The 13954-nt window shown below is 56.3% G+C and overlaps 1 protein-coding gene across 2 annotated transcripts; it reads left to right on the top strand.

Moving 5' to 3' along the window:
- The first annotated feature begins 5193 nt into the window (after positions 1-5193).
- LOC136319008 (aldehyde dehydrogenase family 3 member B2-like) lies at positions 5194-12637 on the top strand. Of its 2 annotated transcripts, none has more exons than XM_066252226.1 (10): positions 5194-5433; positions 8249-8411; positions 8817-8927; positions 9142-9262; positions 9424-9509; positions 9631-9712; positions 9952-10338; positions 10855-11021; positions 11602-11701; positions 11969-12637. In XM_066252226.1, exons 2-10 carry the CDS (start codon positions 8250-8252, stop codon positions 12151-12153), a joined length of 1401 nt encoding a protein of 466 aa, XP_066108323.1. In that variant the 5' UTR covers positions 5194-5433; position 8249; the 3' UTR covers positions 12154-12637. The 2 variants fall into 2 exon arrangements, with proteins under 2 accessions (XP_066108323.1, XP_066108322.1); XM_066252225.1 differs by lacking the exon at positions 5194-5433 and adding an exon at positions 6270-6661 and having other exon boundaries at positions 11969-12633.
- The last annotated feature ends 1317 nt before the right edge of the window (positions 12638-13954 follow it).

The following is a 13954-nucleotide window of genomic DNA, read 5'->3' as shown; positions in this document are numbered from 1 at the left end:
TAGACATGACCCCATGGTTGCTGGCTTGAGCCCAAAGGTCGCTGGCTTGAGCAAGGGGTCACTCGCTTTGCTGTAGCCCTCCGGTCAAGACACATATGAGAAAGCAATCAATGAACAACTAAGGTGCCTCAACAAAGAATTGATGCTTCTCATCTCTTTCCTTTCCTGTCTGTCCCTATCTGTCCCTCTCTCTGTCTCTGTCACAACAATAAAAAAAATTAAAAAGAATAAGTCAAGATAATTAGGAAGAAAAGCAAGGTAAGGAGATTTTTCCTAGTAGATTTTAAGACTTTTCATTAAACTATAGTATTTAAGACAGTTTAGTATTTGTGTAGAAATAGAGAAATTAAAAATCAGTGAAACAGAGTAGAGAGCCCAGAAATAGACTTACCTGTATTACAAATTATTATCCAGCCAGTTGCTAGTACAATTGGGCATTTTTATGGAAAAAAAATTAAATTAAATCTCTACTTCACACCATTCAGAAAAATAAATAAATTACAGCAGAATTCAATGTGGAAAAACCAACTTTTGGAATACTGAAAAAAAAGTTTTATAACTTTAGGAAAGAGAAAGATTTCTTTTTTTTCTATTTTTTTTCCTGGAGTGAGAAGCAGGGAGGCAGAGAGACAGACTCCCTCATGTACCCAACTGGGATCCACCCAGTATGCCCATGAGGGGGTGATGCTCTGCCCATCTGGGCCATTGCTCCATTGCAACTGGAGCCATTCTAGTGCCTGAGGTGGTGGCCATGGAGCCAACTTTGCTCCAATGGAGCCTTGGCTGCGGGAGGGGAAGAGAGAGAGGGGAAGAGAGAGATAGAGAGGAAGGAGAGGGGGACGGGTGGAGAAGCAGATGGGCGCTTCTTCTGTGTACCCTGACTAGGGATTGAACCCAGGACATCCACATACCGGGCTGATGCTTCACCACTGAGCCAACCAGCCAGGGCCAAGAAAGATTTCTTAACCATGATACAAAAAGCACAAATCTTAAAGAAAAAATAACTTGGGCTACACTGTCCATGTCCTTCAGCCAAAGACCACTAAGAACATGCTTATTTTTGAACAAGTTGGATTTATCCCTGGTGAGACCATGGGGAACTGTGAGGCATTTCAGTGAGAGGAACTTAGAAGATCTGTGTTTGTGTCAAGTGGTTCCGGAAAAGGTTAAGGAAATTGGGCTTTGCTCTGGCTTGGGTGCTGTTAGAACCAGGGTGTTTCTATGATCTTAATAATCTTATCTATAGAGGTGTAGCCTCGGTCACTCAGATTAGCCAGGACAGAGGAGTATTCAGTCGTTTTTGTGTTCTGGACAATGGTTCATGCTTGTCTGTGTTTAGTGATGTGTTTGGAATGGTCTTAAAATTTTTGTCTTAATCCATCATGGTCACAGGATGGCTCTACCTGATGTTGCTGTCCTGTGACACTGGTTCATGTTTGGCTGAGAACAAGTCTTAGCCAACAGTGCCAACCTGGCACCTGGGATTCCAGGCTCGCTTTCCTCTTCCTCAACATTACATTACAAAATGATGCACAAAGGATACCACAGACAAAGTGTGAATACCAGCCGTCAACTCAGAGAAGATGTTATCAAGAGATATACTTGGCTTCCAGTGAGGAGCTTAGAAGTTGTCAGTCCCTTTTAACAACAAGTTAAAGAAAAAGCTGACCAAACTGGAAAACAACTCTTGTTGGATCTCTCTGTCAGAGAAGTAAGGCCATAGGGCAAAATGCTGCCCCTCCCCAAATCAGAGAGACAGACCGGAGGACACCGAGGAGGCCAGATTCCGGACCAGAAGCACACCCTCCGAATGTGCCAGGCAGGAAAGCCGGGGCTGTGGCTGAGGGCTTGCTGGAGGCTCAGTGTGCACAACCCTGACGGTGAAAAACTCCAGGGGGACCCAGTATCGAGGGAGCTCCGCACTCCTGTGAGTTTGACCTCTAGGAGCTCCGCCGGGTTCTTAAAATGGACATAGGAGAAAAACCTCCCGGTGCTTCTGACGGAGGGAGGGGAAGTAGAAACATTTGAAAGATTTCAGAATATTTGGTTCTTTTTCAAATTAAATGTATGGGGGTGACATTGGTTTGCAAAACCATACAGGTTTCAAGTGCACACAGCTCAACAAAACGTCATCTGCACACTGCATTGTGTGCCTGACGTCCCAAGCACAGTCTCTTTCTGTCCCCACTCCCTCCACCCCTTTGCCCATCTCGCCACCCTCATCCCCTTTTCCTCTGGCTATCACCACACTTGTAAAACATATATACCTGCGACACAGAGACGCAGAGTATTGTTTTCTTAGCAAGCCGGCCCTCAGGGGAAACTCACAGAGCCTACCCCACCTGGAGAAGGGAACTACTCAGCTCCTGTCCCCTCTAGCGTTCCACGTGGGGTAAGGGACAGGCTGAACTCCAGGCCGGCTAGCCTCCTGGCCCTCTCACCGGGAAGGCGGCTAAGCCCAGGCGCAGGCTCACCAGGAGCCGAGGCAGCCGCGCCCCACTCTGCGCCTCTGGTTCTAAAGCGTGTTTCTCGCGGTGCCCTGACCCAGGACACTGTGTCTGTTCTGCTTCCCAAAAAGGAGCTACAGAAAGACCAAAAGGCACAAAACACAGTTCCAAGAGACCGGACGAGCATCAGAAGCAGAATTAGATAAGGAGTATGTAAGCAGAGAGACAGCAGTCTTGACAAAGAGTCGAAGAGAAATGCTAGGCCACAGAACAGAAACAAACGCAGCTTCTGTAGCAGACGGGAAGACGAAGGGGGCCCTTGGCAGACAGGACGCAGGACACGCTGAGGAAGGAATGGCGGGGCTTGAGGCGTCAGCAGCAGAAACTCCCGAAAATGAAGAGCGAAGACAGGGAGACGGAAGGAAACAGACCCAAACACCCAAAACCGGGGGGCGGCTACCACACATGTGGCAGGTGCCTCCTGGGACTACCAGAAGGGGGAGGAGAGAAAGGAAGGAGCCGAAGCAAAATCTGAAGCAATAATGACTGAGAATGTTGGAGGAAGGACGCCACCAGACTTCCAGGTTTACAATATATAGAGCTGCAGTCAACAAGACAGCTGGTATTGCTGAAGGAATAAACAACCTCATTCAAAAATGGGCCAAAGACCTCACAAGACATCTCGCCAAAGAAGATAAAGAGACGGCAAGTAAGCACATGAAAAAATGCCTCCCGTCCTCGGAGACATGCAAATGAGAACAACAAGTGAGATACCACTACGCAGCTGTTAGAATGGCCAACGCGCAGGCGCAGACAGCACGGAGTGCCGAATCCAGGTGGGACCGTGCTGCCCGGGGAACCGGCACGGCCGGCCGGGATGTGGGCAGGCGAAATGACGCAGGCACTTTGGAGAACAGTTTGGTGGTCCCTTCCCAAACTACACATACTTACACCATGTGATCTAGCGACTGCGCTTCTTGATATTTACCCAAAGAAATTGAAAACCTGCCGTCCGCACAAAAACCTGCCCATGGGTGTTCAGAGCAGCTTTATCCATACTGCGGACACTTGGGAGCAACCAAGGTGCCCTTCAGCAGGGGATGGATGAATACGCTGTAATGCACGCAGACAGCAGATTTTTATTCAGTGCTCAAAGGAAATGAGCTAAGGAGCCATGATAAGACATGGAGGGGACTTGAAACACATGTTACTAAGTGGAAGAAACGAATGAGAAAAGACTATATTCTGTATGATTCCAACTATATGGAATTCTGGAAAAGGCAAAACTATGGAAAGAGTAAAAAAAAAAAAAATAGTGTTTTCCAGAGATTCCGGGGTGGGAGGGATGAATTAGCAGAACACGGGATTTTTAGGGCAGTGAAACTATTCTGTAGGGCCCTATAATGGCGGGTACATTATACATTTTTTTTTCTTGTGAGAGAGAGAGACAGACAGACAGACAGACAGGAAGGGAGCATCAACTCATAGTTGTGGCACCTTAGTTGTTCATTGATTGCTTTCTCATACGTGCCTTGGCTGGGGGGCTCCAACTGAGCCAGTGACTTTGGGCTTCAAGCCAGCAACCTTGGGCTCAAGCCAGCAACCATAGGGTCATGTCTATGATCCTACACTCAAGCCAGTGACTTTAAGCTTAAGCCAGCGACCTTGGGCTCAAGACAGAGACCTTGGGCTCAAGTCAGAGACTTCAGAGACCATGGAGACATGTCTATGATCCCACACTCAAGCCAGCAGCCTTGGAGTTTCGAACCTGGGTCCTCTGCATCCCAGTCGGACGCTCTATCCACTGCGCCACCACCTTCTTCTGTCTCAGATCTCTCTCTTTCTCTTAGAAGGACACTTGTCATTGGGTTAAGGGCCCGCCCAGACAATCCTGGATAATCTCATCTCAAGATCCTTAACTTAATTATAGCTATGATTTAACATCTTATTTTCCAAATAAGGACACATGCATAAATTCTGGGGTGAGAATCTGGACATACCTTTTGCGGGGGTGTGGTGAGGCACTACAGTCATTGGCAAAATGTAAAGACTCTGACAATAGCAGGGGTTGGAGAAGGTATGCAACCAGGGGAACTTCCGCCGTGTCAGGTGCCATTGTGATTAGCCAGTCTCTTTGGAAGCAAGATCCAGGCCACATACAACTATACCCGGGACAGCTAAATATACACGCAACACATCACCTCCCTGTTTCACTCCCCACAACATTCCCAAGGGAAACATGAAGGGGCCTGCACCCAGGATTACTTGCCGCAGCGTTTATCATCACCAAAAAGGTAACACTCCCCAATGTCCATCAGCAGCAGGCCAGACCAATCAGCTGGGGTGTGTTTCTGGGAACACACCCATAAACAAGTGTGGTCCAGGGCGGGAACACCTCAGAAGCAGGGTGTTGAGGTACAAAGAGAGCTGCAGAAAGATTCATAGATTCTGGACACTTGTGATCTGAAGTTTAAAACCATGCAGAGCAATCCTGGACAATGTTTGATGACGGTAGGTTTGAAACCTCCCCGGAGCTTACACAGAGGGCTGGCAGAGACCGAAGAAAGAAGCAGGTCACTCCCCATGGGTGGGGAGCAGTTTTAATAAGCCAGAGCCTTACTTACCGTGCTTGTCTTGGGCTCTGCAAGAGAGGGAGATCTCCACCCCTCCACCCGCAAATCTTAACTGTCTGCATAGAGGCCTTACCTGGTTCGGTCTTGTCTGCAATCCGGGTGGCCTCAGCAGCACCTGGCTACCTTCAGGCCGTGGCAGGTTATTTTCCTCACAAAGTAATGTCCCTCTGCTTTGTTGGACTTGCCTTATGGCTTTTGCTGTAGCTTGCCCAACCTGAACTGCCATTCTCTGCTCTTCCAAATAAACCCATTTTCATTGGTGAAAAGAACTGTTGTTTGTAAGGTCAACACGCCCAGAGCCTCAGGAGGGAGCAGCCCAGCCGGCCGGCCGTGGACTTCTGGCCCCCACAGCGGTGAGACGATACATTATTACATTGTCTTTGGTGGTCATGGTGGTCCTTTGTTACAACAGCCCCTGGAAACTAAGACAAGGGGTCTGCAAGGGTGTCTTACTTTTGTTTTATTTCGTATTTTACCAGTTGTCGAGGTTGGGCGTGTTTTCATTTGCTTGTGGGCTCTTCAGGCTTGCGTTGGTTTAGTTTTGTTTAACTTTATTGAGATACAATTCACCCATTTGAAGTGCATCATCCAATGGGGGGGGTGCCAGGCCTCCTGAGTCATGGCACCCACATCCCTGCCCTGAACCCCCTTTCTGGTGTGGCTCGGATGGGGGTGTATGGGGGACTGTGGCTCCAGCTGGGCCAGCCCCACTCAAGGCCAAGGATGACCTCAGACGGGCGTGCATGCGCTCTCACGTGCTCTGCCGGGAGTGGCTGACTGGCTTCCCAGAACCTGGTACGTGCGTGAGGAGTACTTGCAGAAATACTAGGAGCCAGTCTTGTGGGCTCTGACTGTACCAGGAACTCCTTCCCAGGTGGTTTTCTCAGGAACGATGACAATGAAGCACTACTGTTCCCTCAGACAGACTCAGAGAGGTTAAGTAACATGTCCAGGGCCACACAGTAAATAGAAGAATAAAGGAACAAAGGAACAGCGCCCCACAGTGCGGCCACAGGTGCCCTAGCACGGTCAGGTGCTCTTTGCAGCAGCTGGACCCCAGCCCTGAGGATGCCAGTTGGGCACATGAGGGGAGTACAGAAGAAGGAGCCTGTGGTGTGGGGTAGGGGTGGTGGATGTGAGGACCTGGGTGAGTTTTGCTGGCTGAGGGCTTCCTGGAGGAGGCAGCATGGCTGCCAGTGTCCTGCCGATATTTTAATTTTGTAAGTCCCCCCCCCCCACCTCCTTGGATTTTTCTGACAGACTGGAGTTGCCACACCTGGCAACTCCGAGGCCAGCCGAGCCCTGGGGTGGAGGGCGGAGGGTGGGGAGGACGCAGCTAACCTGAGAGATCCGTAGGTGTATACACAAGGCGGCAGCCGGAGCGCCCCAGCCAGTTGTGTTAGGTAACCCCAGGTGCTGCTCCACCTCTAGGCATTGGGCGGAAGGAGTCGGTGGTGGTCAGTTTCCTCAGAGGACTGGCAGGTGGCGGAGGCAGGCGTGAGACCCGAGCAGCAGCGGAGTTGGCTCACCTAGAGGCAGAATGGCGGGCAAAGAAGGCAAAGGCGCGGTGAAGGATTCCAGGTCACAGCCCGCCTCGGGGTGCTGTGGGGGCGGGGGCCAGGGCAGAGGGGCCAGAGGGTGAGAGGCACGGGGGAGGGCCGGTGGGCAGCAGCATGGGGGAGGCTGGGACGTGGGGCCCGAGGGCAGGGGCCTCTGGCCCGAGCCTGGCCCCATGCGGCAGGTGGGCACTGCGCGGCCCTGGTTGTGCCGTGTGTCCTCAGGTCAGATCTATTGTCTGAGCCTCACTACCCCCCACGCCGACACCTGGGAGCAGCCTCAGAGGGACCTCTGTCCGGGCCCAGTGCTGGCCTGTTCCGGGGGTGGGGGGATGGACTGCTTCCTCCCTCGAGGGGTTCCCAGGATGGAGGAGGCGGCAGGGGCAGACAGGGACCGAGCAGGCATCACCAGGGCTGAGCCAGGGAGTGGGAGAAAGGGACAAGGAGCTTCTTGGGAGGAGAGAGCAGAACTGCGTCTGGTCTCAGGGTGTAAAAGCGATGCTCACGGCTCGTTTCTGGCTCGGGAAGTATTGTTTCTCATCGCAGGCAGTCTGGAAGCCGAGAAGTCGGAGAAAAACTCAGGCGCAGATTGGTGCCAGGTCACAGTGCTCACGGGGGAGGTCCCGAGGGGAGGGCCTGGAACTACCTTATCACAGCTGTTAATCAGGTCGCCCGGGAGCCTTGGCTTCCTCGTCCTCACAATGGGTGATAGTAAGACTTCGAGGCCCGGGTAGGGCTTTGCACACGCCGCACGCTCAGCTCTGGTCGCTGGTTCTGCTGCCCCTCCTGGACGCTGTGGTGCGTCCACTGCCCACGGGGTGAACCTGACTCCCTGTAGCCCCTGTCAGGCCGTGGCCCTGCCCAGCTGCATCTCGATTCTCAAGGTCTGCCTTCACAGAGCCTCTGCACGTGCTGGACCCTCTGTCCAGAGCGCCTGCTTCCCCACTGCAGTCAGCGCACAGGAGTGTCTCCAGCCGGCATCCCAGGGCCTGAGCTCAGCCACTCACGACTGTCAGGCAGTTGTCTTTGGGGTCAGCATCGTCTCTGCCTTGCGGTCAGGCAGTCAGGAGTCCCTTGTGAACCGGCCTCAGCAAGCCTGGGGCCCCAGCTCCTGGCAGTGGACAGGGAGGCAGGGAAGCCTCTGGGATGAGGAGCAGGGGCCACCTCTCCAGCTCAGTCCATCTGGGGACACCGCGGCCTTCAGCCCCTGGTCCGAGGCCTGCTTCCTCACTGTACTGGGCAGCGATGGGTCTGGGCCTGGAGATGTGACCGTGGACAGCTAAGCCCGAGCTGCTTCGCCGTGGTGCAGGGCTGCCCCCAGGCATCGCAAGTGTGCACAGTGAGGACACAGACAATGACAGTTGAGGACGGCAGGGAACCCCAGAAGGGGCCCTGACCACTGTCCAAAGAATCCTCCTCAATTCTGCTTGTGGCTGGGTGGTCTGGGCAGAGGGGCAGGAAGGTTTGACTGCGGGCACGGTGCATGTGTCGGGGGGCGCCTGGCCCTCCGGGGTTAAACACGAACACCAATGGGGGTGTCTGTGAGTGAAGATAGGTGGGTGCAGGCAGAGGTGGGGTGGGTGCCCCAGCCCACTCTCCCCTCCCTCTGCAGGATGAACCCCTTCGAGGACACTGTGCAGCGGCTCCGGGAGACCTTCCGCACGGGGCGGACGCGGCCGGCGGAGTTCCGGGCCGCCCAGCTCAGGGCCTTGGGCCGCTTCCTGCAGGACAACAAGCAGCTGCTGCAGGAGGCGCTGGCGCAGGACCTGAAGAAGGTGGTGTGGCGGGGGCTGGCCGGGCGCCCGGTTCATTCCTGTTAATTTAACAGACCTTCCCTGGCATGCGGTGTGCACAGGCGCTCTGTACCAACTCACCGAACCTGTAAGGCAGGTTCAGTTCTTGTCCTCGTGTTACCGATGGGAAACTGAGGCACATGGTTGTAATATCACTTGCCCAACCAAGGTCCTACCCCTAGGAAGAGGCCCAGCTGGAGTTGGAGCCCCGGCCGCCTGGCCCAGGGCCTGTGCCCCTCACCGCTCACAGCCCTGCCGTGCTCAGGGGACCAGCTGTTCCCGGAGACCCTCTCCATGTCCCCAGTAGGGACCGCTGGGGACCCCACACACGAGACCCGTTTCCCATCCTGCCCCTGGCCTGACCGTTGAGTTCCCCCCCCACCGCAGTCAGCCTTTGAGTCGGACTTGTCCGAGATCATCCTGTGCCAGAATGAGGTCGACCTGGCCCTCCGGAGCCTGCACAGCTGGATGAAGGACGAGCCGGTGGCCAGGAACCTGGTGAGCTGCTGGCTGGGTGGGGGCAGTACCGGGGGGGGGGGGGGGAGCGACCCAGGTCCCTGCGCCACCCCTGACCCAGCCCGAGTCCCTGACTTTCTCGGGACCTCCGTGTCCTCGTGGAGACTCTGCTGCGCAGGAACCCCAAGGTCCCTGAAAGTAAGGGAACATTGAGGGGGGTCTGTGGCTGGGTCTCACCGTCTGTCCTGCACCCCAGTTAACGCAGCTGGACTCCGCCTTCATCCGGAAGGAGCCCTTCGGCCTGGTGCTCATCGTCGCCCCCTGGAACTACCCCCTGAACCTGACCCTGGTGCCCCTGGTGGGCGCCCTCGCCGCAGGTGAGGAGAGAGCTTTGGACCCTGTGCCCTCCTGGCTCCATAGCTCTTCCCAAAGAGGAGCCTCAAAATACCCTCCTTGCATCTCTGCTTTCCAATGCCAACCCCTGTGTGGGTGTGGGGACAGCAGCCGCCCCTTATGTCGCCCCCATCTGCCCCTGCAGGGAACTGCGTGGTGCTCAAGCCGTCAGAGATTAGCCAGGGCACAGAGAAGGTCCTGATCGAAGTGCTGCCCCAGTACCTAGACCAGGTGAGGGTGGCCCTGCCCCATCAGCCCCAGCGTCGCCCGGCCTTGCCCCTGCCAGCCTGGGAGGTCCAGCTGTCCCCACATGGTACACGGGGTGCCCTGAGCTGCCTGCCCCTCTTTGCAGAGCTGCTTTGCCGTGGTGCAGGGTGGGCCCAAGGAGGCGCAGCAGCTGCTGGAACACAAGTTTGACTATATCTTCTTCACGGGTGAGGACGGCCCCGGCTAGTGTCCTGGGGAGTGTAGGGACCTCCAGGAGCAGGGTGGAAAAGGCTGTGGGGAGAGGTGGCTGGGGCCAGCAGTGGGGAGTGTCCCGAGGACAGTCAGCCAGGCCTCTGGGCCTTGCAGCGGTGGGTCCTGAGGCAGCCTGGCCAGGGCCAGGTTGGAGGTGGTACCTGAACCATCTGGTCAAAGCCAGTTGAGGATGGTGGTCAACCTGTGTCCTCAGGGAGCCCTCGTGTTGGCAAGATTGTCATGACTGCAGCCGCCAAGCACCTGACGCCCGTCACGCTGGAGCTGGGGGGCAAGAATCCCTGCTACGTAGATGACAACTGCGACCCCCAGACCGTGGCCAACCGCGTGGCCTGGTTCCGCTACTTCAACACGGGCCAGACGTGCGTGGCCCCCGACTACATCCTGTGCAGCCCCATGATGCAGGAGAAGCTGGTGCCCGCCTTGCAGAGCACCATCACCCGTTTCTATGGTGAAGACCCCAGGAGCTCCCCGGACCTGGGCCGCATCATCAGTGATAAGCATTTCCAGCGGCTCCGGGGCCTGCTGAGCTGTGGCCGTGTGGCCATCGGGGGCCAGAGTAACGAGAGTGACCGCTACATTGGTGAGTCCCACTCTCCCGACCACGGGAGCCCCAGGCTAAGGCCCTTCCACACTGGAGGCCACAGTGGGGCCCCGAGTCTGGGCCCCAAAGTTCCCACTGCCGGAGCCCTGCTGGGTCCACAGCTCTGGTGCCACGATTTCGTGACACTAACGCCACATGTCCCCATGGTTTGAGCCAGGTCCCCAGCGTCCCCAGCTTCCGCCCTGCCATCTGCTGCTCCACGGGTTGTGACCCCGGGTCCCGTGAGCCCACAATCCCCGTCCTGAGCACCCACTAGGCTGTCATTGCAAAGCAGCCCCGGCTCAGGGGTGACCCTGCTGCGCCACCAGGCTGGGGCCTGAGACCCAGTCACCCCACGACTGTCTGACCGAGGCTGGGGTTCTCTGGGCCCAGTGCCCAGTCACTCCCTGGGGGACGTGGGGAGACTCCCCTCTCTAGAACATTCCCGAGCCTAAAGCCCCGGGTCCCCGCCGAGGCCCCACGCCCGGGACTGAGCCGTCCACGGTGCCTGCACAGCCCCCACGGTGCTGGTGGACGTGGCAGAGACGGAGCCGGTGATGCAGGAGGAGATCTTCGGGCCCATCCTGCCCATCATGAACGTGAGGAGCCTGGACGAGGCCGTTGACTTCATCAACCGGCGGGAGAAGCCGTTGGCGCTGTATGCCTTCTCCCGCAGCCAGCAGGTGGGGGCTCGGGCGGGACTGGGGCACCCGAGGGGCTGGAAGCGGCACACCCTGGTGACCTCCCTCTCACAGCCCACTCTAATCTGTGCCCCCCGGATGAGGGCTCCCTGCACAGCGGTACCTGGCAGGAGAGAGCCCAGCACCAAAACCCTGCCACTTGCGCAGCTGGCCAGCTGTCTGCCTGGGCCGGGGTAGCCTCCACCCAGACAGAGAGCCACTGCTGCCTGTGGGGAGGGCCCTTTCCCCCCGCACACCAGGCCGACGCTCTACCGCTGAGCCAACTGGCCAGGGCCGAGGGCCCTTTTCCTAAACCACGAGAGGTTCTGTGTGCGAGAGCAGAGCCCTGAGGGGCGTGGGCGTGGGCGCGGCACAGCCCAGACCTGAGTGGCAGGCCAGCCCGGGCTTTGCTACCCTTTCGGCTGTGACCTCTGGCCTGGACCCCTCCTGGCAAGGTGCTGCTGGTTCAGGAGAGGATGGAGACAGGGCACGCCCCTCTGCTCCTCCCTGTGGAGTGGTCAAGGGCACAGACCCCCTTTCCCGACAATGAGCCCACCGCCCCCTGCTCCCTGCCTGTTCCCAGGTGGTGAACCAGGTGCTGGATCGAACCAGCAGCGGCAGCTTTGGGGGCAATGAGGGCTTCATGTACATGACTCTGTCGTCCATGCCGTTTGGGGGAGTCGGTGAGTCCTACCCTCCTGCACCCCCCAGCCCCCTGCCCAGGGAAGCCCGTGTGGGTGCCCCAGGAGCCAGGAAGGACCCTGTTTTTCCTTCACTCACTCTTCAGCCTTGATCCAGGTCCTGGGCCTCTCGAGGCCTCAGTTTCCCTATCTGCAAAATGGCTCTTAGAACGGTCTGGCTGTCCCTGAGCTCCCCGCCAGGGGTGAGCTCCAGCTCGGGCCGCTGGGCGGGCTGCCCAGCCTCAGACCCTCGCTCCTGTGCCCGTGCAGGCCTCAGCGGGATGGGAAGGTACCACGGCAAGTTCTCCTTCGACACCTTCTCCAACCACCGCGGCTGCCTGCTCTCCTGCTCAGGCCTGGAGAAGCTCAACGACATCCGCTACCCGCCCTACAGTGACTGGAACAAGCAGCTGATCAGATGGGTCCTGGGCCCCAAGAGCTGCACCCTTCTGTGAGCGCTCTGGCCGTCCCCAGCCCCCCGCCCCCTGGCCCCTCTGTCCGGCTGCCGCCTGGGTGCTCAGCGGTCACTGAAAGGCAGGCGTCCCAGTCGGAGTGCAGAGATCCTGCTCCCGGGACTTCATCTGCACGGTCCCCCCTGCTGGGAAGGACCTCTGGCCTGCTGGGCTGCCTCTCTCAAGGCCAAAGTCTGCTCTGCATCCTCCTGACAGATTCGCTGACCCTCTGCTTGGATATGTCTGGTGATGGAGAACTCACCCCCCCCACAAGGTTAGATAGCTCCTATGGTTAGAAAGGACTCCCTTGTATCAGACCTATAATTAGGCTCCCCCAATACAGAGCTATTTCTAAAGCTGCACTCACACCTGGTTTGGGGAGCTGGATTTGTCTGACCTGAAGTGATCTGCTCTTGAGCCCAGATCTGAACGATTGTCTGAAGTATGTAATCGGGTGTTACAATAGGAGGGAGTGTAATGGTTGATTAGTGATGTCTGCCATGGGCGCAGGAAGAGGTTGTGCACGTGATGGTCACAGCTGTCATCCCCGCTGTAGACTCCCAGAAGAAGAATCAGAGTGGGCAGAGTCTAAATCTGACCACGTCGTCTTATATATGGAGACACTGAGGTCTAGAGACAGGGCAGGGCTGAACTGAGTTTATCCAGCAAAGCAGGGCAGAGCTGATTTATTGAGAAATGTGGGAGAGAGGTCAGTCAGCAGAACATATCTGGTCCACTGTGACCAGCCTCTTGCTCTCTCCCGAGTCCTCAACCTGGGAGCCCACTTCCAAGCCCCCCAGTCTTGCTTTGGTGGGCTCCTCATCCCTTAGGGCCTGGGCTAGTGGGCTGAGGCTGATCTTCCCACTCCCCTGGGAACTGTTGGGGTTAGTTGTCTCCAAAACGGTACAGGGTGGGCTCAAAGGAGGTGTTGCAGGGGCTTGTTGATGAGTGAAGGAAAGAATGAATAAGGAAGTGAGAAGATGGGTGGATGGGTGGGTGGGTGGATGGATAGATGGACAGGTGGGTGGATGGATGGATAGATGGATGGACGGGTGGGTGGGTGGGTGGATGGATGGTTGGATGGATGGACAGACAGATGGATTGATGGGTGGGTGGGCGGATGGATGGGTGGGTAGGTGGATGGATGGATGGATGGATGGATGGATGGATGGATGGATGGATGGATGGATGAGATAATGGGTAGAAGGGCAAGTGAGTGGATGAATAAAATGATGCATAGCCAGTTGGGAGGATGGATGAACTAATCGAAGGGTAGGTGGCCCAGGTAGAAGCTGAGTGGCCACTGGGCCTGGGTTTAAGAGATCCCCCTCTCCCCACCTCTGTCCGGGAAAGTTGCTTCCTTAAAATGATCATTGAGCCTGACCAGGCGGTGGCGCAGTGGATGGAGCGTCAGACTGGGATGCGGAAGGACCAAGGTTCGAGACCTGGGGGTTGCCAGCTTGAGCGCTGGCTCATCTGGCTTGAGCAAAAAGCTCACTAGCATGGACCCAAGGTCACTGGCTCGAGCGGGGGGTTGCTCGGTCTGCTGAAGGCCCGCGGTCATGGCACATATGAGAAAGCAATCAATGAACAACTACGGTGTCGCAATGAGAAACTGATGATTGGTGCTTCTTGTCTCTCTCCGTTCCTGTCTGTCCCTATCTGTCCCTCTCTCTGACTCTCTCTCTGTCCCTGTAAAAAAACTAAAAAAAAAAAAGATCATTGAACCAAAAAGAGAGAGCGAGAGGACAGAAGAATCAGAGATGGTCCAGGCCACAGCATGGACAGCGAGTCCATGGGCAAA

This window comes from Saccopteryx bilineata, chromosome 1 (assembly GCF_036850765.1).
Source record: "Saccopteryx bilineata isolate mSacBil1 chromosome 1, mSacBil1_pri_phased_curated, whole genome shotgun sequence".
Taxonomy (NCBI): Eukaryota; Metazoa; Chordata; class Mammalia; order Chiroptera; family Emballonuridae; genus Saccopteryx; species Saccopteryx bilineata.
This window is presented reverse-complemented; position numbering and strand designations above follow the sequence as displayed.